Source organism: Sander vitreus, chromosome 24 (genome assembly GCF_031162955.1).
Source record: "Sander vitreus isolate 19-12246 chromosome 24, sanVit1, whole genome shotgun sequence".
NCBI lineage: Eukaryota > Metazoa > Chordata > Actinopteri > Perciformes > Percidae > Sander > Sander vitreus.
Genome location: NC_135878.1, coordinates 6,758,123 through 6,782,598, shown reverse-complemented (window position 1 = coordinate 6,782,598; position 24,476 = coordinate 6,758,123). Strand labels below are relative to the sequence as shown.

At 40.5% G+C, this 24,476-nt stretch overlaps 2 protein-coding genes across 10 annotated transcripts in view; one reads left to right on the top strand and one right to left on the bottom strand.

Annotated features, from left to right (window-relative positions):
* LOC144512569 (peripheral plasma membrane protein CASK-like) overlaps nt 1-24,476 on the top strand; it is a 49,615-nt gene that overhangs the window by 15,254 nt on the left and 9,885 nt on the right. For 3 of the 8 annotated variants that reach the window (XM_078243353.1, XM_078243351.1, XM_078243359.1), the window contains exons 4-21: nt 2,406-2,483; nt 2,606-2,678; nt 8,201-8,303; nt 9,661-9,838; nt 10,677-10,815; nt 11,256-11,339; nt 13,236-13,335; nt 16,393-16,514; nt 16,694-16,771; nt 17,102-17,182; nt 19,303-19,491; nt 20,955-21,033; nt 21,381-21,466; nt 21,833-21,901; nt 21,981-22,049; nt 22,367-22,402; nt 23,111-23,149; nt 23,636-23,832. In XM_078243353.1, coding sequence (XP_078099479.1) covers nt 2,406-2,483; nt 2,606-2,678; nt 8,201-8,303; nt 9,661-9,838; nt 10,677-10,815; nt 11,256-11,339; nt 13,236-13,335; nt 16,393-16,514; nt 16,694-16,771; nt 17,102-17,182; nt 19,303-19,491; nt 20,955-21,033; nt 21,381-21,466; nt 21,833-21,901; nt 21,981-22,049; nt 22,367-22,402; nt 23,111-23,149; nt 23,636-23,832 — 1,800 coding nt within the window. The remainder of the gene's footprint in view (nt 1-2,405; nt 2,484-2,605; nt 2,679-8,200; nt 8,304-9,660; nt 9,839-10,676; nt 10,816-11,255; nt 11,340-13,235; nt 13,336-16,392; nt 16,515-16,693; nt 16,772-17,101; nt 17,183-19,302; nt 19,492-20,954; nt 21,034-21,380; nt 21,467-21,832; nt 21,902-21,980; nt 22,050-22,366; nt 22,403-23,110; nt 23,150-23,635; nt 23,833-24,476) is intronic. The other 5 variants (XM_078243352.1, XM_078243355.1, XM_078243356.1 and 2 more) reach the window with 3 other exon arrangements.
* gpr34a (G protein-coupled receptor 34a) lies at nt 3,766-6,271 on the bottom strand. 2 transcript variants are annotated; one of them, XM_078243360.1, is made up of 3 exons: nt 6,007-6,271; nt 5,802-5,913; nt 3,766-5,250 (listed from the first exon to the last, which is right to left on the bottom strand). In XM_078243360.1, the coding sequence occupies exon 3, from the start codon at nt 5,204-5,206 to the stop codon at nt 3,941-3,943; it is 1,266 nt and encodes a 421-aa protein (XP_078099486.1). In that variant the 5' UTR covers nt 5,207-5,250; nt 5,802-5,913; nt 6,007-6,271; the 3' UTR covers nt 3,766-3,940. The 2 variants fall into 2 exon arrangements, with proteins under 2 accessions (XP_078099486.1, XP_078099487.1); XM_078243361.1 differs by having other exon boundaries at nt 5,802-6,271.

Sequence of the window (24,476 nt, the reverse complement as noted above, 5' to 3'; positions counted from 1 at the left end):
ATTTTTCAAGAGGGAACATAATATAGATGTGTGATTATTTGCTTAAGTAGACCAAGCAGACAAAGAGCCGCAGACTAAATTTACCAGCAGTTGGCAGATGGTTGTGCTTGGCAATTTCACACCTTATCGCCACCACTACCTGCCCCCTCATTTTAGTAATTACACGTATTAGTATTAGTGACGTATTAGTGGCCTTAAGAGAAACAAATAAGTGTGATAAGTAAGGTGTTAAGTATATATCTGAACATCTATGCCTGAGCAAGTATTAATGATATATTTGCATATGTTTTGTTAAAGAGGAATAAATGATCATATATACAGTGGGGCAAAAAAGTATTTAGTCAGCCACCAATTGTGCAAGTTCTCCCACTTAAAAACATGAGAGAGGCCTGCAATTTTCATCATAGGTACACTTCAACTATGAGAGACAAAATGAGAAAAAAAATCCAGAAAAATCACATTGTAGGATTTTTAATTAATTTATTTGCAAATTATGGTGGAAAATAAGTATTTGGTCAATAATAAAAGTTCATCTCAATACTTTGTTATTTACCCTTTGTTGGCAATGACAGAGGTCAAACGTTTTCTGTAAGTCTTCACAAGGTTTTCACACACTGTTGCTGGTATTTTGGCTCATTCCTCCATGCAGATCTCCTCTAGAGCAGTGATGTTTTCAACTCCCTCCAAAGACTTTCTATGGGGTTGAGATCTGGAGACTGGCTAGGCCACTCCAGGACCTTGAAATGCTTCTTACGAAGCCACTCCTTCGTTGCCCGGGCGGTGTGTTTGGGATCATTGTCATGCTGAAAGACCCAGCCACGTTTCATCTTCAATGCCCTTGCTGATGGAAGGAGGTTTTCACTCCAAAGTTCACGATACATGGCCCATTCATTCTTTCCTTTACACGGATCAGTCGTCCTGGTCCCTTTGCAGAAAAACAGCCCCAAAGCATGATGTTTCCACCCCCATGCTTCACAGTAGCTATGGTGTTCTTTGGATGCAACTCAGCATTCTTTCCCCTCCAAACGCGACGAGTTGAGTTTTTACCAAAATGTTCTATTTTGGTTTCATCTGACCATATGACATTCTCCCAATCCCTTTCTGGATCATCCAAATGCTCTCTAGCAAACTCCAGACAGGTCTGGACATGTACTGGCTTAAGCAGGGGGACACGTCTGGCACTGCAGGATTTGAGTCCCTGGCGGCGTAGTGTGTTACTGATGGTAGCCTTTGTTACTTTGGTCCCAGCTCTCTGCAGGTCATTCACTAGGTCCCCCCGTGTGGTTCTGGGATTTTTGCTCACCGTTCTTGTGATCATTTTGACCACACGGGGTGAGATCTTGCGTGGAGCCCCGGATCGAGGGAGATTATTAGTGGTCTTGTATGTCTTCCATTTTCTTATAATTTCTCCCACAGTTGATTTCTTCACACCAAGCTGCTTACATATTGCAGATTCAGTCTTCCCAGCCTGGTGCAGGTCTACAATTTTGTTTCTGGTGTCCTTTGACAGCTCTTTGGTCTTGGCCATAGTGGAGTTTGGAGTGTGACTGTTTGAGGTTGTGGACAGGTGTCTTTTATACTGATAACAAGTTCAAACAGGTGCCATTAATACAGGTAACGAGTGGAGGACAGAGAAGCATCTTAAAGAAGAAGTTACAGGTCTGTGAGAGCCAGAAATCTTGCTTGTTTGCAGGTGACCAAATACTTATTTTCCTGAGGAATTTGCAAATAAATTCATAAAAAATCCTACAATGTGATTTTCTGGATTTTCTTTTTCTCATTTTGTCTCTCATAGTTGAAGTGTACCTATGATGAAAATTATAGGCCTCTCTCATCTTTTTAAGTGGGAGAACTTGCACAATTGGTGGCTGACTAAATACTTTTTTGCCCCACTGTATACTTCCAAAAAGATAAGAAATATGAATACTCTTATTTATTCCCATGTCACCAGCTCCAATGTATCTATAGTAGTTATTTTATTAGTCTGAGGTGGATTGAAACTTGTAAAACTTGTAACTTGTCTTGACATTATAAATTGTAAGTGCTGATAGACATTTGTATGGCAAAAAATTCATCCCCTGGCCTTTGTTGTAGATATCATTTTCTTAATCAACTCGCCTGGTTAATTTGTTTCCTTTGTGTGGATTTTAAGTTGTGAATCTGTATCCTATATCCTCCTGAAAGATTCCCTGGGGATTGTTACTGGCTGAAAAGTGCTATAATGAAAATGTAGTGCCTCTGTGTTAATGCCAGTGACAGCAGGTCATAAGATGGCTCCCTGATGGATGTAGATGTATGCACTCTGGTTTATACACTATATTCTGAGAGATGCTAGTTAACCTGCTCTTTAGTAATATAATAACATACACCTAATTTTGACATCCTCTTTCTCTCACTCTTCTCAGTATGGATGGAGCAGACCTTTGTTTTGAAATTGTGAAGAGAGCTGATGCTGGGTTTGTGTACAGTGAAGCAGTGGCCAGGTAGGACAAACAGTCTGGGAGCTGTTGGTAGAACATTTAAAATTTTAATAAGGCCTGAAATAAACAATTTGTGGATGCCCTAAATGATCTCCCTCTTGTCTTTCTGCTTTCTGTGCATCCAGCCACTATATGAGGCAGATTTTGGAGGCACTTCGCTACTGCCACGACAACAATGTGATTCATCGCGATGTAAAGGTGAGTCTGTGTGTCTCAGACTAAGCCACTGAAACCATCAAACATCTCTCTCTAAACTGACACCAGTTAACTGAGATGTTAAACCTTTTCATAACGAGAATAATAATTATGCTTTATACCACTGACTGCCTGCTCCTCTAAAGAACATTATCTTGACTGTCTGTGGGGAGATGGATAGATAGATAGATAGAAACACTAACCCATCACACACAACATCCGCTCTTTACACAAACTTCTAGTTATGTGGCTTTTAGAACAAATGCATTTCCTTCTAACCACCTGAGAGCCCCTCTAGTTGCAAACCAGTGCGTCATACTGGGTTGTATCGCATGCCAAATGCTAGTTCAGTCCTTTTAAGAGTTCTTATAGTCAGATTAGCATCAACCAGTGATTCCAACAGGATTAGCCATCTAACACAGGCGACAAACACTACCAGACCAGATGGAGCAGTGCTAAACCAGGTCCTTGAACCTCACACTATCACTACCATTTGACAACAAGGTCCCAAAAAAGATCAACACAGCCTTGTTTTCAGTGTAAAACCAATAGCTATGTGTGCTGGTGGGTCAAACCTGGGTGAAATGGTAGTTGCACAGTACTGCTGGTGTTTGTTTTAACTCACCTGGAGTGCCGGAGAGGTGGCTTTCAACACAATCAGTACAATTCAGAAAGAGACTAGTAAGTTTTCAGACCAAGTGAAGTGGATCAAACAGGTGCGATTGACTAAACTCAGCACTCTTTGTTTTGTTCAACATATGTGATATTTAGGCTGCGCCTCTGTCTGAGTGTAAATTTATTTTTAAACCTGTCCATATATCTCTTTTCTTCAACACAGACAATATAATATTAATACTACAAATGTGTTTTTTAACAAGAGGGCAAATGTGTTTGTTTTAACAATATTCACCAGATACAAGTGAAGGCATGTATTCCTAGAAAAGCTGCTGTCACAGTAGTCAATGAAGTGCATCTCCTCAGACGTTACTCTCTTTCACTCAGACATTTAAACAATTTAAACAACTAGAATTTAAACAGTGATTCCCACAGCATCACACATGTTCAGAAGCCAAAACACAGTAAGAATAGCTCAGTAGTAAAAAAAAAACATTTAATTTTTTAACGGAAGAAGTAGGTATGTGTAGAAATGCTTTGCTCAGTTTTTACAGAGAATTAGCCAATGAGTCCGGCCTACTTTGGTAATGTCCAGATATTTATTTTTCAGTGTTCATGCTTACATTATTTGCAATCAGACAAACTTGTGATCACTGTTGGCCAGTAATTGGAAGCGTGGTCAGGCCTGTGCGACAGAGGTTGGAGTTGATGACACAGATACTTGTTTTGGAGGCGACTGAGGGGGTGTTAAGTTCACGGTTAGGAAAAGCCATAGGTACAGATGGTCGTCTGATCTCCATTGAGCTGTTTGATGTTGCTTCATTTAGGAAGAGAAGCCGGTTGCCAAGTCTATGGCCAAGTGCTTGGAGGGCGGTTTTACGCACTGAGCCAGATAACAGAAAGTACATGACAGGATCCAAACAGCTATTGAAGGCGGAGAACAATAGCATCACCTCATTGGTACGGTCTATCAGTTTCAAGTAGTCACAAGAATCTGTTTCCCTGAGCTGGGAGATGATGTAAATGGGGCGAAAGGCGTGGTAGGGCACGAAGCAGACGGTGAACAGAAAGAGGACAAAGAAAGACTTCTTGGCAGTTTGTTCATATCGCTGTGCGTTGGGAAGGTCCGGCTTGTCCCGTGATGCCCTCAGCAACTGGGAAGCAATTTTCGCATAGGAGACCACCAGCATGATGAAGACGAGCCAAAACAACAACACCAGCACCGCGTTGAAGTAGGCTTTCCCTTTGGCTTGTACACGCTTCTTGTATTGGAAGCATTTCTCCTTGTCCTCGTCCTCTTTGTCCTCTGCTGTGGCGATCATTGACACCAGCGGCACCAGTGACAGACCCCACAGAGCTCCGCAGGCAACCCAGGTCCATGCCCAGCTGCGCCCCCACAGCCTCATCCTCATGCATCTCCGTGCTCTGCCTTTCCCCTTTAACCTCAAGTATCTGTCCAAGCTGATGAGCCCCAGTAATGTAATACTGATGTACATGTTCATATAAAACACATTCCCCACCATCTTGCAGGCTACAGATCCCAGTACCCACTTGTTGCCATTAACATGGTAGAAAACCCGGAAGGGCAGACACGCCAGGAGGACCAGATCAGCTACAGCACAGTTGATAAGGAACACCCGCACAGAGTTGCGGCTTGACTGTAGGAAAAGGAAGACCCACAGGGCGAAGAGGTTACCCACGAGCCCAAAGATGAAGAACAGGGAGTATAGGACCGCCAGCGGCAGACGGAGTGTGGTGTCATCAAACGAACACACAGTTTGGTTTGGGGGAGAGGTGGTAGCGAAGAAGGATGACATCGAAACAGGGAGGGATAAAGTAGAGACAGTAAGAGAGGAATTAGACGATGCAGAGGCTGAAAGAGTGAAGGGAAATGAAGAGGCAGAGGAGGTGGTCATTGTGTCGGAGGAGTGACAACTTCAGGGTTGTTGATCATTTGGCTCTGAAGAAGAAAAAAACACAATTGTCAGTTTGTTGTTTGTCACTGAACAAATACAGAAACAAACAGACAGCTAAAGTTAAAGGCAAGAAAAAGTTGAGTTCACTCACTCTGAAACTGCAGTTACGTATTTTATGAGTAATGCACAGACAGATGAGTAATATGTGGGTTGTAGTTTTATATGTCACACATAATACTCGGTGCAAAATGAAAATTATAGTAATTAATGTAATGCCATGAAAAACCATAATACAAAAGAGGAGCTCCAGAAGCGAGGAAATGAATGTGCTCGAAAACGTACAAATCTGAACAACAATTCTGTTTTCTGTAGGTCATAGACTCTAGAGTTTTTTACGGGTGGGAGCTGGAGTCATGACTAATTGCAAGTTTCATGCCTATTTAACCCATACATTCCAATACCGTGGTATTACAATAAAGCTGAGGAGTGTGAGTGTAGATGCACATGCATGCATGCACGCACGCTTATACACGGGCAATAACGCAAAGTCACTGACTGTCGCACACAGGTGTTTGGATTAAGGCAGAACACTCACCATCAATATTCCTTCTGTAGAGATTTCAGCACAGCTGCAGTTTAAATGTAGGGTAAAGTGCAGAGAGGTGTTGGAGCACAGCAATCCAGTGTGTTTTTTTTCCTTCATCAAACTGTAATTTGTTTAAAAACTTGAGTTACATATATGATAAGATGATATACAATGCCAGTCCTTGTCCTTAACACTTTTCTTTTGCGATCTTCACCTTTTTCTTCAGTTTTTGATCCTGCAGACTCTTTTTGCACATCCTTTTGACGGTGTCTGCTCCTTCCCGTCTCAGCTCTCTGTTTTCAGCTTGCCTTCAGTCTTTTTTTTCTGTCTTAGTCGTCCTCTTTTACTTAATTGAAAAGTCTTTCTTACCCTCTCCACTCTTGCTCTAACATATATGACTGTTTAGTCTGCTGTTCTCTTGTCACTGCCTCTTGTTTTATCTCCCTCTCACTGAGTCTTTCTAGTCTAGCTCCGCCTCTGTCAATACCATTTTCCCCCCTCCATTTCCTCTACTCTTTACACATTTTTGCGCATCTGACAAAAATAGACAGGAAGTAGGCCCACCGCACTCTCACCCTGTTCACCATGCACCATGTAGCTCTTCTTAATACTGCCCTGCACCGTCCCATTCATTTTAAAATGATAGGCTACTTTATTTATAAACAGAATTTAATTAATAAACAGTCCCAAAATCTTGTTTTTCAGCACACCCAGTGGTCTTCATATGATTTAAGTCTTGTCCAGAGAGGCACTTTGAATTTTAAACTCTTTGTTGTCTCTCTGAGGTTTTGCCTGCAAAAAGCTGAGCCTCCTTTTTATGGAGCTTCATCGGCACAGTTTGAGTTCTGTGTGACAATGGAGGACATTTTTTTTGCTTAACTGATCCATTCTGTGAAGGAATAAGAGAAAAGCCATTAGGAGATAAAGGCCCTGCAAACTCATCACAAGGGGAAGTGGTAATGTCAGCTGACAGTTGCACTAAGCTTTCTGTCTTGGCGAATCATTTGAGTATTTGCTGTCTGTTTAAATAATCTGATATTAAATTAACTTTAATATCCAGTGCTGGAGAATGATGCTCACATGGTTATCCCACCTGTTGTAATTTAGCAGTAGCTAATGCTATCCTGTAACATTGATTACTTACAATGAGGAATGGCAAGCTTTTTTATTACCTGCCTCCTCTTGCAATATTCATTTTATACAAATAGGGTTCCAGTGTGAAAACATTGTTGCAGACATAATGCATTGCAAGTAGGGCTGCAACTAACTATTATTTTCATAGTCGATTAATCTGTCGATTATTTACTCGATTAATCGATTAGTTGTTTGATCTATAAAAATGTCAAAACATGGTGAAAAAATGTGGATCAGTGTTTCCCAAAGCCTAAGATGATGTCCTCAAATGTCTTGTTTTGTCCAAAACTCAAAGACATTCAGTTTACTGTCACAAAGGAGAGAAGAAACTAGAAGATATTCACATTTAACAAGCTGGAATCAGAGAAATCTTATATTTTTTTAATAAAAAAAATGACTCAAACAATTAATCGATTATCAAAATAGTTGGCGATTAATTTAATAGTTGACAACTAATCAATTAATCGATTCATCGTTGCACTTCTAATTGCAAGTACCTACTGAAACAGGTAATGGATGACAGGGACATACATTGCCATATAGGTCAGGACATATAATGGATCTCCTACATATCTGCTGTTTGTCTTCCAACATTTCTCTCACTTTCCTCTCTTTGTCAATTTCTCTTGTTTCAAGGTTCTGACATATATTTCTTTCCATCCTGCCCATTTTTGTTTTGAAATTGATCAACCAATCAAAGCGCTGCCACTAATGCAAGGGATTGTAATTTGCTGAACAAAAACAATTCTCTTCTGCTGTATGTTGTAAATAGTCAGAATCACGTTATTGTCGAATATGAATTAAATGAACATAATTCCTCATCTGTAGAATGTGACTTAACACCTTGCTTTCCGAGAGTCACATCTTTCTGACCTTAAACATTCATGCATCTCACTTAATGCCTACGATTTCTTATGTAAGGACTAAATCCTGGGGCAAGAAGAGTTTTCGGTCTGTTTCAGCATTATAATTAAATTGTGGTTTTAGATGCGCAAGTTGTCTTGTCATTGTGAAACCGAGGTTCACTAACCAGCAATTGAACCTTGCAGTTTTCCACAGAAAGAGCAATGCTCTGCACAGTTACTGTAAACTGCAGAGTGTTTTTCCTTTCTGTCAGTATATACAATAAGTCTCTAACGTGTTAGTTGTTAGATTTTGTGCAGTGCCTCTTATAGTTTAATGAGTGAATATAAATGTAGTCCCTCATTTTACCTGTTGAAATATGTGAACCATAAATCTAGTTAACTTTTTCATTCACTGTTTTTCCTCTGTAGCCTCACTGTGTGCTGTTGGCCTCAAAGGAGAACTCTGCTCCTGTCAAGCTGGGAGGTTTTGGAGTGGCAATACAGCTGGGAGAGTCTGGTTTAGTAGCTGGAGGTACTGTAGGACAGTTGTTTTCCCTTTATACCTCAAAAGACTGAGGAAACACTCATACATGCCTTTCCACTTTACATGTGCATACACAAATGCTAAAATGGATAGACAATTAGTCAAAGGTCTAGGGTGTTCCCTGCTTTTCTCCCAATGGATGGAGGGGTAGTCTTCAGGCCTATGTAGCTCTGTGCAGTTCTCTCTGTTGCATGTCCTTGTTGTATATGTTTGGGAACTTTTGATTGGCAGACATGGAGGCATGTTTCACTATTTTCTTATTTTTTTATAAACTAAACAATGAACAGATTATTCCCAAAGAACGTGTTAATTGCAGCCCCACATACACTACCGGTCAAAAGTTTGGGGTCACTTAGAAATGTCCATTCCACTCCATTCCAGACAGAATACCAGCTGAGATCAGTTGCATTGTTTTTTTTAATCAGGGCAGCAGTTTTCAGATTACATTATGTGCTTACATAACTGCAAAAGGGTTCTCGACTGTTGTAGAAAGAAGTGGCTGAAAGGAAATTCCATGCTTTTTGGTCCAAACGTCATACCCAAATTAAAAGTGGTACAGCTCCCATATACTTGGACACTCTGGGGTGTGCCTGATATCATTGGAAAGGTAACACTCAAGTTTTTGTTACAAGTGTCAGGGTGATTCTAGGCCTTACTGACACAGAGTTACAGAGGCTAGAATGGAGGGTTTTTATTTCCGTCCAAGTCATACATCTGTAAAATGTTAGAATACACTGCTGTAAACACATCTGACAGGTGACAGACAACACATGGCATTAGCCACATGTCTCAGCTTACTGAAAATGAAGCCAAAAGACTCAAAATTTTATATGATTTGTCTACAGATATGTCTGTGCGTTTTTTTTATTTCCATTTGAAAAGTGCAAAGAAAAAAGCCAAAAAACTACAAAATACAACACTTCTCAAATACACAAACACACCAATCACCTTTCCAATGATATCAGGCACACCCCTGAGTGTCCAAGTATAGGAGATGTACCACTTTTAATTTGGGTATGACGTTTAGACCAAAATGCATGGATTTCAAGCGTTTCTTCAGCCACTTCTGTCTACAGCAGTCGAGAACCCTTTTGCAATTATGTAAACACATGATGTAATCTGAAAACTGCTACCCTGATTAAAAAAACAATGCAACTGATCTCAGCTGGTATTCTGTCTGGAATGGATATTTATAAGTGACCCCAAACTTTTGACCAGTAGTGTATATATTGTGTATCCTTATACCTTTTGTAACAGCAGTCATCTCTTCAGACTTCCTCCATTTTTCATCAACACTTAAAACTCCTAGTAGCTAATCACTTTTGAAATTGTCTCCTCTCTTCAGGTCGAGTCGGTACTCCCCACTTCATGGCACCAGAGGTAGTCAAGAGAGAGCCATACGGCAAACCAGTGGATGTGTGGGGATGTGGAGTCATCCTCTTCATCCTCCTCTCTGGCTGCCTTCCTTTCTACGGCACGAAGGAGCGTTTGTTTGAGGCTATCATAAAGGGGAAATACAAGGTAGGAGCTAAATGACATGCTGAATATGTGCTGTGCCCTTTAGCTGCAGCTAAGCACAACCCTAAGCTCCTCTTTGTCACTGTGCTGCAATGTGTGCCAAGGTTCACCACCTGGGTTACAGAGAACTGAACTTCAGAACCACCAGAGTGTGGTATAAAGTGTTTATTTTATTTTTTTAAATTCATTTATATTTTTTCTTCTGAATGACAAATCATAAACATGTATTATGTCTCGCTTTTCCTATTGTCTTTGTCTCTCTTACCAACCAGACATGATTTTATACAGCCCTTATTATCCAATGACTGTTCTGAGCTATTTTTACAATCACCTCATCAAATGTATTCCTTATTTGATGTTAAGTGAGTGCATCAAATAGGGAGTTGTTCTATTATTCTTCCCTTAACAAAAGCCATGGAGAGGTGATGAATAATATGATTGGCCTGTTAAGTTCTCTGTTTTCAACTGAGAGTATGAATTTCCTGCTTGGTGCACTAATCTTTGGCAGATGCAGTCTCAGCAGGCAGCTTGGTGGTCAACACTGTGGTATCTTCCATCAAGCTGCTGCTAAACAGCTGCTGAATTCAGATTTGATTTTGATAAATAAAATATGAGCTCTACGAACACTGCAACTTTGTTTTAGAATAACAATATAGACAGTGATGTTCTTAACAGGGATTCATAAATATTGATAATAAAGTATCTTGATTCACAGAGCATACACACATACGGTTTCTTTTTCCCTTGCAACCTTCATCATCACCGACCTGGTGACAGTGATCTTGGTTGCCAATGTTCTACATGTGTCTGAATTTGTCCTCCTGTGTGTGTATGTGTTTGGGTGTGTGTGATTGTCCAGATGAACCCCCGCCAGTGGGCCCATATTTCAGAGAGCGCCAAGGACCTGGTGAGACGCATGCTGATGCTGGACCCGGCTGAGAGGATCACTGTCTATGAGGCCCTCAACCACCCCTGGCTCAAGGCAAACACACACACACACACACACACACACACACACACACACACACACACACACACACACACACACACACACACCCCTACCTTTGTGGGGACCCATCATTGACATAATGCATTTTCCCTTACCCCAACCTTAACCATCACAACAGTTGAGCAAGTCCTTGAGCTTTTGTCGTCATGTATAGTATTTAAAAGGCAACAGACATTTAGTGTGATGTCGATATTTGGTGTTTGAGCTTTGACAACTCAAAGTCACATTTAAACCACTGGTCTTACTTATGCTGACTCAAAAACACTTCCTTTTGCTTGGAACCACAGCTCTGCTTTCACATCCGTTCTGTGACTGCTCTAACATGTCTGTGTGTGTCCTTATGTCCCCATCCCTGTGTATATGGTTTCTAGTGTTCTTATATGGATATATGTTTGTGTGTTTGATGTGTGTAGGAGAGGGACAGGTATGCCTACAAGATCCACCTGCCTGAAACCGTGGAACAGCTGAGGAAGTTCAATGCCAGGAGGAAGCTGAAGGTCAGCACCGTGTTGATGTTAAACTCTGACTAAAGATCTACAGATTTAATGCTAATAAATCCACAATGAGTGAAAGTGTCACCTCCCCCACAGTGTGCTGCTGCACTTTTTCTGGGATTTGGGGTGTTCTTTTGTGTCTCTGGTGCTTCCACACGCATACAGACTTTGAAAAAAATCCATCCATGCTGTTCTGAGTGAGATACGGTTTCTGAATGTGTCCTGCCTTCAGTCTCTGGGTGAGCTGTTCAAAATCGGCACGGCTTGTGACGTCACAAGCCGAAACGAGCTGGCTAACCGCAACCGTTAGCTCGTAGCATTAGCGTTAGCATGCTAACGCTAGCATGCTACCTCATTCTCAATAGCAAAGCACTGCTACAACACACACAAGTTCACCATAATCTACAAAAGAACTACTTCCATGTGCGCCCTCATTTAGAAGTCTCCCAGCTAATCCTGCCTTGTAACTCACCGAAGTTGGAGAAACCGCCTTTTTACTGTCTATGGAGCTAGCTAGCTGACATGATCTACATCTGAGCTACTGCGCTTGTGCGAGTGCAATCAAAGATAGTACAGAAGAAGAAGAAAAGAGGTCTCACTCTGTAGCTAAAACAGAGACCAGCTGAAAAGAGGATCTGCAGCAGTGAGAGAGAGCGGTGCAGTACAACAAAAATATGTTGTTTTTTGAAAATTAAACCATGTAAACCTATTCTGGTACAACCTTGAAATACAATTATGAACCTGAAAATGAGCATAATATGGGCACTTTAAGGCCTCATATTCAAACTAGGGCTGTCAAACGATTATAGCGATTTTAATCGCAATTAATCGCCAAATTCCTATAGTTAATCAGGATTAATCGCATGTTTTATCACATGACTAAAATTCTATTATTTTGCATTTCAGAACTGTTTTTAAGTACATATTAACAATGGAAAGCCATTCTTACCAGTGTATCTTAATTGGGAATCAAATGAATGCAAAGAAAGTTACTTTATGAACTTGACTTTAAGATTTGTAATTGTTTATTATTTATTTACTGTAAACAAAAGAAAAATGTGTGAATCTGTCATTATTGCACAATTCCTACAAGAACCTAACCTAACTGAGATATAACACTAACACTTTGCTTATACAGTACAAACAAAATGGTCCAAAGACCGGATGCCACAGCAGGACATTTGTAACCTTTACGTTTTTCTAATAAGGAATTCAATAACAATTTTCGTGGACAGAAAAGGGGGTGAACAATGTCCCAAAAACCGATACAAACAACAGTCCTAAAACTGTATGCTGATATAGTCAATAGTGTACAGTAACTTCTAAATCATTTTGATTACTCACTGACGTCCAGTGATCACCGGTTAATGAGACAGCGTTTGCAGCACTTTGCAGCAGTTCCAATTGGGCTGCTTTCTCCGTGTCGTACAGGCTGTATGCGTGAAACTACTGTCCCCCTCGACAACTTTTTAAAAGTAAACTTTCCATTCAGAATCTTATTGGCATCCATTTCGGCGTCTCGCGCTCGCCATCCACTCAAAACGTAATGTTAGCATACTACTCTTTGACCGGCTCGCAAGCCCAAACAAGTGTGTGCGGCGTGCCTGTTGTTTTGTTTCCGGTCTAGCTAGATCCGGTGTGGTGTTGTAGTTTTTCTAACGTTACTAGTTGTTGCAACAGCATGTAAAAAAAACGACAAAGTTTGTTAGGCCAAAAAGAACGTTAATTTCGCGATAAAAAAATTGACGCCGTTAAAATGGGTTTGCGTTAATGCCGTTAATAACGCGTTTAACTGACAGCACTAATTCAAACACACAAGAAGCATGTGCATACACCCCACAACATGGACCCTGTTGAGGCTTAATGTAATAGCTGTGGCTTCTCCACTCTGTGTCTCAGGGTGCAGTGCTGGCTGCTGTTTCCAGCCACAAGTTTAATTCCTACTATGGTGACCCCCCAGAGGAACTACATGACTTCTCAGATGACCCCACCTCTTCAGGTAAATCACACAACAGAACATTATCCTGGTTTAGGGAGATTTGGTCTTTCAAATGTATTTGTAACTTGTAATTACTAGTTTGTGCAGGTAGGATAAGCAACCGAAAGTAAGTTAAAACACAAACTGAATTGTTAGATAATTTAACAGTAAGGACAATAAATATTGTTATTTAGATTAAAATGTTGTTATGGTAATGTAGGTGTTCATGTACAAATAATAGTTAGTTCTCCTGGCATATGAATATCCAATGATGTTTCATATAAGGTCAAAGATGAAACATGCATTTGCCCCAAAGAGCACGTTCACTTTCTAGTCCCTTTTCTATTCTCGTGGTTTCTATTTTCATGTCTTAATGTGATCTCCAGCTGTCAGGGGCAGATTTTGCCCAACAGCCTTACTTCCCTGTTTCAGCCGCAGACTTTCACTTCCTTTCCTGGAGACTGCAGGCTGTACCTGCCAGTAGTTATCAGCATACAGAAACCACCTGTGTCGCTGTCGTAAACTGTAGAAGGTTAGCAGTGTGTCACATCATCACCAAATGAATCGGTACAATGAGCTTAGCTCTTCTTAATTTCTGCCCAGGTTTATATGTAGCCACTGCAGCCAGATATACTAATACCACTACATGTGTTTTTTCTGCTGAGGCTGGCAGTCTGTTGCAGTCATGCTTCCTGGTGACTGGTTTATTTTTGAGCCAGACATGTTGCCAGTCATAGACTTGTGCAGTATAGTAGATGCTTGCAACAGCTTGGCAGATAATTCATAGACTTGGCTGCTTTTTGCTGACTTTCTCAATCTTTAATCATGCTCGTTTCTCTATTTCCCCTCTGCCACCTTTTATTACCTACCTGCCCTCATGCCACCTCCTCACACTGCCTGCTCTCTGACTCTCTTTTGTCTGCCCTTTTCTCTTTCTTTTCTCTCTCACTGTGTTAAACCACATCTATAGTTTCTGTAAACCTATTCTAATCTCAGCCTCTCTTTCTTTGGTGTTGTTTTTCTTCTGCTGTGCTGTCTCTAGGACTGCTAGCTGCTGAAAGTACGTATCCCTTTCCCACCCATAGAATCTTGATGTGTGATATTATCATGACATCATTGCTCGCTTTTTAGTTGCATTTTCTTCTTAGTGTTAAATGACATGGGTCCTTATCCTCCAAAATGGGTTCCTCTGTGTCTCCCTCTGTCCTCTCCTGTCCCTTTAACAAAACCCATATCATTTGATGAGTGTGTTTTTAATCTTGACCTGTAAAGATGATATTCTGTTTACATTCCTCTTCATTATTCCAATTGCAGGAAGCTCTGTAAAGATCAGATTAACGACCTAGCGTTATTGTTACCCTGTGAGATGCCCAAAACCAAAGGTTGAGAGGATAACATGCTTAAATGTCCAACAATTGGATTTTCTATAATAATCAGGTTTCTGCTAAAGCTTTCAGGTGTTAGTTTAAAAACTATATATCTTAAAGATGGATGTTAATGATTAATTGATGATTGAACAGTAAGACCTCTGCAGTCTGTTGTCAGTGGCAGTACATTTAGCAACTAATCGACATTTGTAGGCTGCAGCCTATTTAGTCACAGTTAGGCTTTAAGGGCCTGAATGTTTAGGCTCCCAGAAAAGTAAATTGTGCAGAATTATTGTTAAATCTTACAGTCATATTTGGGCATTTGTTGAATAATTACCATAGAGTGGGAGTAGGGGCAGTCATTTTAAGTACAATATTATTTTGTTTAATTCATTTCTGCGAGGAACAGAATGCAATGTGTATTTCATAAGCTTCTAGTGATTAACCAATTATTGAGCTGTACATGGCTGAAAATCAATTACGGCAATGGTTTAAAATGTGTTTCCCTAATTGGAGTAGTATGATGCATGTAAACATACCTATAACAAGGTTTTCCCAAATTTATTAACAGCTTAAATACTGCTTACAGTAAATTATGTTTTCTTCTCCGCCATTTCTCGTACATGCCTCACAGTAATACTTGAATCAAAGTCTCATTTGTTCTTTTCGCAAAGCCCATTATTAGCCCAGCAATATTACATGTTTGTAAATGGGATTAGTTGCTCCATATTCATCTTTAATCTGCTATTCTAGGGTTTCTTTCTAGAGTTTTTTAGTTAACCGAACACATACTGTTGTAAGGCAGTGCTTGTTATCCTGTTCAACACTATGTTAAAAAAACTTTCAAGGATGGAGTAATCCATAGTCTCTAAATTGAACATGAAATATTTATTAATTCATTTGTAAGAAACGGAGGTCTTTACCTGGTGGTGTAATATCACATCACCCACCGCTACTCAATTCTATGGTAATTTAAGGATCTGCAGCTCATCTCTGAATAACTTTTAAAGTAAACCTTCTCATAGAAGTCTTCTGACCACACTGCACTTGTCTACCCTCTAAACATGTCACTTCCTCTTCTCTCTTTAACACCAAGGAGCGTGTTTACTATGTAGGCTGCACATATTTTTTTAAGACTTTTGAAATTTGATATTTTATTACAAACGGTAAATGTTTGATGTTTGTGGCTTTAAAGAAGTGATATATCAGATTTGAATTCTTTCTTTCCATTTTCTTTTTTTGCATTAAAATTTTTTATATTTATATTCTGCATTTTTCTTGGGCGTACTGCTCCTATCCCATCATCCACACTGACTTTTTGAAGTGACTTTCCTCTGATGTTGTATTGATGCCATATACCGCTGTTTCTCTGGTTTTGCTGCATGTGTGGGCGATGCAGCAGGTACTTGGGGTTAAATAGTTCTGAGTGTTTGTGTGTGTTTTATGTGTTTTCAGTTGTGACACCTATTGCTTGTCTTTTGTTTTGTGTTATTTTTGGTATTTCTCGTTGTTTTGCCTGTTTGTGGATGAGTTACTTGTAGTGTGTTTGTGGATGAGTGTGTCTGTCATGTTCCGTGTTTGCATTTTGTGTAGTTTTGAATGTTTGCAGGGACTGCTTGGTGTACTTGGGAGTGTATCTGTTCTGTGTGCCTGTGTTTCAGTCTATAATTGAGTGTATAATATCTGTGTGTGTGTGTGTGTGTGTGTACAGGGGCAGTATCACAGGTTTTGGACAGTCTAGAGGAGATTCATGCATTGACGGACTGCAGTGAGAAAGACATGGACTTCCTCCACAGTGTCTTCCAGGATCAGCACCTCCACACTCTGTTAGATGTGAGTAAACCAGTAATACCAGAAGTGCCCAGTAGGTGTCATTACAAGTCAAGAGTCGGCTACAAACAGTATTTGTCCAACATGTATGTTCTATTTACTATTCTGTACACTTAGCATCTTGTGATTGAATGAGGAAAAATTGTCAAATTGTTCTTACATGTTAGTTATTGCCATTTCAGCTTTATGACAAAATCAACACCAGGTCGTCCCCTCAGATCAGAAACCCTCCAAGTGATGGAGTGCAGAGAGCCAAAGAGGTGAGGAACTCGCTGCTCATGTTCACTAAATAAGGGACAATTTAAAATGAGAACTCATATTTACAAACTGGGATCTCCTTCATGTGCCTTTTAAACCACTAATCTGATTTGTAATGATCTATCAATGTTAATTTTGCAATAACTGGTCAAGTCCTAAACAGTGAGTGATGCTCTCTCAAAAAGCCTTCTAGGCAAAGCAAGTAAATAATGAAAATACAATGAAGAGAATCAGATACTGTGCTGTAATATATTGATTCTTATCAATCATATTGATTATTGACATTCTTAATGTTCACTACTCTTTCTCTTTGTCTTTATTTTCTTCACCAGGTACTGGAAACCCTCTCCTGTTACCCAGAGAACATGGAGGCCAAGGAGCTCAGGAGGATCCTCACACAGCCACACTTCATGGTGGGATGTTACAGAAACACACACAACGCGACATACATATTCTTATTGTTTTGACGGGTTCCGATTTTTTGGCCTGTGCAAGTAGAGCAAGCTTATTGGTGTGTGAGATTACAACCTACTGTGTCAGAAGAACGGTTCTTTTGTCAATCCAGATAACTCCCTCGACCACAAAGCTGCTTAGCACCTGAGCTTGGCGAGGGATAAACACATGGAGAGAAAAAAGAACGGAGACAGAATCAGTGGAGCGGCAGGAAGAGCTGAAGGGCGTCAGTGTGGCTATACAGTCACTTCTGCGGTGGCTGTCAATTCCACCATGTTTGTCAGATAGGTCTAGTGGCTGAACAGACCTGAGACAAGAAGAACAATTTGGGAGGATATTATTGAAGGACATGGAGAGTGAAAACTGAGGCCGAAGAAATCAGTGGTGGATTTCATCTAAAGGTAGAACATTGTTACCTTCGGCTCGGTTTGTCAGCAGGATTACGGAAAAACTACTGGCCGAATTTCATGAAACCTGGTGGAAGTGTGTAGCATAGGTCAAGGGAGAACTTAACACATTTTAGAGCGGATCCAAATCACACAGCAGATAAACAAACTATTTTTTCACTTTTGTTAACATTTACGAGGTAGGGCATTTTTGCTGCATACAGGTGTTGTCGGAAAAATCTGAAAAATGTGTTCCCGATCATATGTCATGGCTCACCTGATTTATTTCCTTGCTCTACGTTGCCACGCAAACACTGGGAATGGTTATCGACGTATTGTTTAATGCTGAGCAATAAAATACAGCACAGCGTCCATGTTGTTTCCGCTTACGACTTAAAGCTCACACCAAAGTCGAAAGACTGACTTCCCAATTCAGGGAAATGGGACCATCCAAGAAGCATCTCAATGTACCATTGGCTTTTGCAGAGGTCTGCATTCTCTGAGTGTCATTCTAGAGTAGTTGGTGTCTGTAATTGCTATACTAGAAGAAGAGTAGCTTGTTTTGTGGCTGCAGTTTTCATCTCAGTTAAGTGTTATTACAACAGTATAATAGCGAATTCATAGTTTCAGCGAGAGGATGACTTGACTTTTAGTGTAAGGTTGTTTTGGGGTCTGAAGACCCCTTTTGGGATAAATAAAGTTGTTTGAATTGAAATTAATTGTATTGATATATTCTTTTGATTTCTTGTCTCTTACAAAACTGCACAGCAGCTATATGTAGGATGATACTGCTGTTTATGTAGCCTAGTTAGAACCACAAGAGGCTGAGGTGTTTCCCTCTGCTGATTCAGTCTGTGACACTTACTGAGCTGTCACAGTCACGCCTTATGTTTGGTTCAATCCAATTAGCCCGTCTTGCTCTCTGACCTGACCGGCTTGGTTTTTCATGCTGCCACAGACATTTAACAGTGCTGATAGCTGAATGGGTGTGAAGGGCTTCAGCATGGTAGCACATGGGAAGAAGCATGCCTCACTTACCAATTATTTCACTTAAAACTTTTTCCTGATTTCATTTATGAGGAAATGATCCAAGGAAATGCTTTGTTCCTGTTAATTATCAACTTAATATGCAGTCATTGGTGTTCAATGTCAAACACTTGTTAGAATCCATTGTTGATGCCTTTTTTTTTAAACGGTGTTCTTGTCAGCCACACTAATGTCCACCATAAGTCAAAGCCTTTAATGCCAGCTGTTTCAGCTCTCAATGTCTGTCATGCATCATCAGTGAACATGTTGTCGCACTGATAAGCAGATGTGATCATTTGGCAAACGCAGCCAGTAGATGTTTTTGTAAAAACACACTGTGTGTCAGTAACATGATTAGTGCCCAAAGAGGATTAGTGTAAGCCACACTCTTTCTGACATGGGAGCTATCCACTCACATACACACACATACAGTGTGCACAACCACATGTACCTTCCTCTTGACTGGGATTTGGATTAGTTATTCTAACAGGAGTGTTTTCTTCTCCAGTTTTTTAAGGCCAATGTGGGATTCCAGTCACAAGTATTTCCTCAACATTGCAATGTCAATGGGCTTCATTCCCACTGGGTTCACCTATAGAAAAAAACAGGGATACTCTGCAGTTGCATCCATGAGTCTTGACATTCATGACTGTCTCTGTACACTCCAGGCTCTGCTGCAGACCCACGATGTGGTGGCCCACGAGGTTTACAGCGACGATGCGTTGAGGGTGACCCCCCCACCCACTTCTCCTTACCTGAACGGAGACTCCCCAGACAGCACCAACGGAGACATGGACCTGGAGAACGTCACCAGGGTTCGCCTGGTCCAGTTTCAGAAGAATACCGATGAGCCCATGGTACGTAAAACAAGAGACTCACATACTGCAGATTGCACTACATTTCAAATATGGATAAATTGACAGGCTCACTTTGTCTTTTCATCGAACCAGTTCATTTCTGGAAACCTGTCCATTAAGTGTATGTACAACTGATCCAAAAAATGCTAAGAAATCTAGTTGTAAACCCAGTTTTATCGAACAGTGAGTAATCAGTTGGTCCCTGACCTTGGTGACCAAGTTACACTACAAACCTCAGTAACGAAATAAGTAAATAAATAAATACATACAAGAGATGAATATATCACTATATATTCACAATATTCACAAATGGATTTTCTGTCTAGTCACCTGCTAGGGTGAGCCAACTGGTTTATTGTGACAGCACATCTTGAGTAATTGCGTTACCATAAGTTGGCATTCACACAGCCTGCGTTAGCCGTCAGGCGGTGCAGCAAAAACGCAGATCTTTCCATTCATTTTGAATGGGGTTAGTGTGTTTAAGCTGCGGCTGGGTTTACCGCAGGGGTGACACGCAAAAAAAAGCCTGTGGCGAAAAGTTGAGACCTCAACTTTTGGAGAAACGCAACCCCACGTCACGCTGCAGTGGCCAATTATTTAACCAGCGATCATACTTTGTCAGTGTGTTTTGAGGCGGTGTGAGAGTCCCGTACATTAAACAGGAAACACCACTGCCTGTTCTCTATACATCCATGAAGCTGCCACAAGAAGGTTTTAAAACACAAGCACTAAACTGCCCAGGAGTTTGTGTAACAGCTGAATCTTTCCTGTAACAACAAAGCACAGTTGATTTGTCTCGCTCATGATAAACGGTTGTTGTTACGATAATTATTTATCAAGAGATGGACAGAAACACTGAAATTGTCACAAAGTTAGTTTACTTGCAAGTAGAGTCAATTTGCAACACTTACTGCAAAGCACAGAAACATGACTAACGAAAAGCCCTCTACAGCAACTTTTTATGATTAATATGAAGACATAATACAGAGTCAATGTCGTCTTCTTTATCTCTGGTCAGGGAGGGTATGTTCTGCCCTCAGGATCATTCCGTGCTCCAGACGAGGATAGTCAGTGGCTCCATGTTATCTTGTGGGAGTGCAATCCGTATAATATGGCATTCCATTCAAACAGTTTTAAAATTAACAAGACAGTAGAATGTAAATCATAATTTTTCTAACATATAGTCTGGTTGTGCTACATTGGGGGGGGGGTTAAAGAACACAACAGGACGTCACACAAATGGGCTGTGCACAACCCTGCGACAAATCGCCTTTTTTGGTCTGAACGTAGCTTGCTGATGCATTATGGTGAATTTAAGGCTCAGCATGGTAAAGTGTGCTGTTCTGGGACTATACTTTACATACTGTATGTAGCAGAAGGTATTGTCACTCTCTGCGGTTATGATCTGTCATAACTGATGATCTGTCATCAGTTATGACAGACCCTCTGTCTGTCTCTTCTAGGGCATTACTCTCAAAATGAACGAACTCAACCACTGTATTGTAGCCCGAATCATGCACGGTGGAATGATTCATCGACAAGGTATGTATCCATATAAATATACGTCCAACCTTACACCACACATGCATATTTAATAGGCACATTAAGCCATTCGTTTGGTTAATATGATGAGATTTTCTCTCAAAATAAGACTAATCACAGAGATCATAAAGTAGGTGGGAATATAACGGTAACTCTTACTGGACTTAACTTCTGGTAATTTGAAATAACAATGAAATGTAACTCTTCCTTACATTAGTTGGGCTCCCCTGGAGCCATCTCAATAACCCCTGCAGTTTTTCCTGGCCTCTGCTTTGTGAAGCGATGGTGTTTCAACACCCAAGAGCCTCATTTGTAGCCTTTATTAATTCATTATTTCTCTGCTTCAGGGACTCTGCATGTAGGAGATGAGATCCGAGAGATTAATGGCATCAGCGTTGCCAATCAGACGGTAGAACAGCTCCAAAAGATGCTGGTAAGGCACGCGGCTCAGATCTCCTCCTCACTTTCCACATTTAGACTGTGCAGGCAGCTTTTGGCATCTATTATTGTTTAAGCATGTGTTATAGGATGTAACATATTTGAAGCGATGGTGCTATGTGGACTGATATAGTAAGTGTTACTTAACAGTATCATTTTAAGGTGAGACCTCTTGCTTGTCTAAAATGTCAATACATGGTAGCAAATATAAATTTGGAGTATATAAAAGTCAGCAGGTGTGGTACTGTGCTGACAAGGGCTTTGAAACCATTAGTTTCTTTATGATCTTGCTATTATTGTTTGTTTGTATGGTTTCCCTTAAAAATTCTGTATGTAACATGCATATTCCTTGTCCGCACAGAGGGAGATGCGGGGAAGCATCACCTTTAAGATTGTGCCCAGTTACCGGTCCCAGTCGATGTCTTGTGAGGTACGGAATCACACACTTGCATACATTTTTGCATATTCAATGGAGAAAAGAAATATTCATCTAGTGTTTTCTGTTGCAGAAAGAGTCACCAGATGTATCCCGACAGTCACCTGCAAATGGTCACGCTAGTGTCACCAGCTCCATCTTGGTATGGTTCGGCTTCTTCTTTTCACCCTCACACACTTTCACAGAAATAACAGCAGGCTAGTAAAAAGAAAAAAAAATGGGTAAGCTAGTTTGTTAGGGGTTAAGGTTCATACTGTACCATAAAATCACTACATCTTGGAATTAAATCTGGACCAGGATCAGTGTCAAATGTTGTTTCCTACTAACTGGTAACTATCAAAATCAAATCCATATCAAAAGCATACAATGTCATCACACAACCATCTTTAACGGTTTTTGCCCTAGTTAGTGCGTAATGAAGTCCAGTACTTACACAAAAACGTCTGTCATCCCAACTAGGACCTGCCAGCGACGATCCAGCCCAAAGGCCGTCAGGTGACATTTACTTACTCTTTAAACCATGACTGCTCTCCTTTCATTCAATTGTGTGCTTCTCCCTTTGCTTTAAAACATGCTACTGATATGACAAACTAACACTCATCCCAACAAGTCCAAATCTGCATGTATGCACTTATAAGCACTCATGCGTTCTTCCATTCTCATTACATCTATTTTGTTTACATCAGGTTTTGCTCTCCAATGTCAGGCCTTAAATCTACTCTGCTTTGTCCTCCCTTAAACATTGGAAAGGATTCCTACACAGTTGAGCAGATGTTTGATAAAAAGTGGATAATTTCCTGCAGCATAATATTATAGTTAATAATATTGTAGTGTAATTTGGCCTCGTTGACATATTTCCTTGCTACATTGTATTGAGAAGAAATGAAACGTCTGTAATAAGTAACACAATTTGAGATGCAAAATGTTAGGAACCCTGATGTCTTGGTCATTTGCTCTTAAATGCATTTCTCATTTGTTTTCTGCCATTTGTGTCTGTTTCATGGTGTTTTCATTATGCTCTGAGATCACACACACACACACATAAATAAAATGCGGTACAAACATTGTAGTATTCAATTCAATTCCGCATTCAATTGTGGGTCCCTCATCACACCTCTTTTGTTAATGCCCCCCCTTCCCCCCCAGCGTTTTCTACTGCATGATATATGTGTAAGTGTGTGTGTGATGCTCTCCACCCCATAGATCTCCAGACCTGCTATCAAGGACAAATTGTCCATCAAGGTAAGATGTCTCTAAGTGGACCCTTCGTAGAAGTAGATCCCAACTCTTCCCACCCCCATCGCAAAGTTCGGTTTCTCATCATAGTGGTGTCTAGATCCCATGCTAGCTATCAAGGCTTAGTGTTTATATTTGGTTCGTTAGTGGACATAAAAGGCAACAAGAAATGTGGATCTATGTGCATAAGCAGTTGCTAAAAAGGATGTGTACGCTGTTTAAACATTTTGGTCTTGCTTTTAATTTATGTAAATGTCTGTGCCCTTTCCTGCTTTGGCTCACACACTTTTCCCTCTGCTGTCTTTTTATCTTTTAATGACTAGCATCTGCACAGCATTTCTAACTTCTTAACAATTTTGCAGCCAGTCTCCTTTTTTGTGGGCAGCTTGGCCAATCATATTCTTTTCCATTCTTTCCTATGATCGCAAGGCTATACTTTGCCACTGCATCAGCACCTAACAATTCTTTTGTATCACTGTCCTGCCCATACAGATTTATGTTCGTGCTCAGTTTGAGTATGACCCGGCAAAAGACGACCTCATCCCATGTAAAGAGGCAGGCGTTCGCTTCCGGGTGGGTGACATCATTCAGATCATCTCCAAGGATGACCACAACTGGTGGCAAGGAAAGCTGGAGAACACCAAGAACGGCACAGCAGGCCTTATTCCCTCACCTGAGCTACAGGAGTGGTGAGTAGAACACCTGACAAACAACAAAACTTTTTGTCTGTTCTGTATTTCTGGGTGTTCACATTCAATGTTAGGTACACCTAACTAAAGCTAATGCAGTCTAATACAACAGTCTTGCAATAGGTCCTACCCTCATGAAGGTTGTAATGTTTGGTATTTTATTTTTTGAATTGTTGTGTTATATAGAGAGGCATATGAGGTCCACACAAAAGTATAAAAAACATCTCTGTTCAACACAATACAGTTCATGAGCACCAGACTACAGCCTCTAAAATAACCATATAGTTGAATCCCCATCTCTCTACAGTTTCCACAAAAACATAGCTGAACATTATAACTTTCAGGAAAGTAGGATTTATTGCAGGACTGTATTAGACAGCATTAGCCAGGTGTACCTAATAACCTGGCAACTTAGGATAGTTTGGAAGTCTATAAATTACGATTAATCGGCAACTTCTGAGCCTGAAAAGTGAAGCCAATGAAGTCCCTTAAATCTACATTCTATCTAATTTCCAGCAGGAGGCTGGACTCTGCTGCCTCCAAAAAGAGGTCTGACTATATAGAAGTCTATGAGAAAATGACCCTACTTCTCACTTGATTTATTACTAAAATCAGCAAAATACAAGTTTGTGGCTTGGAAGTTC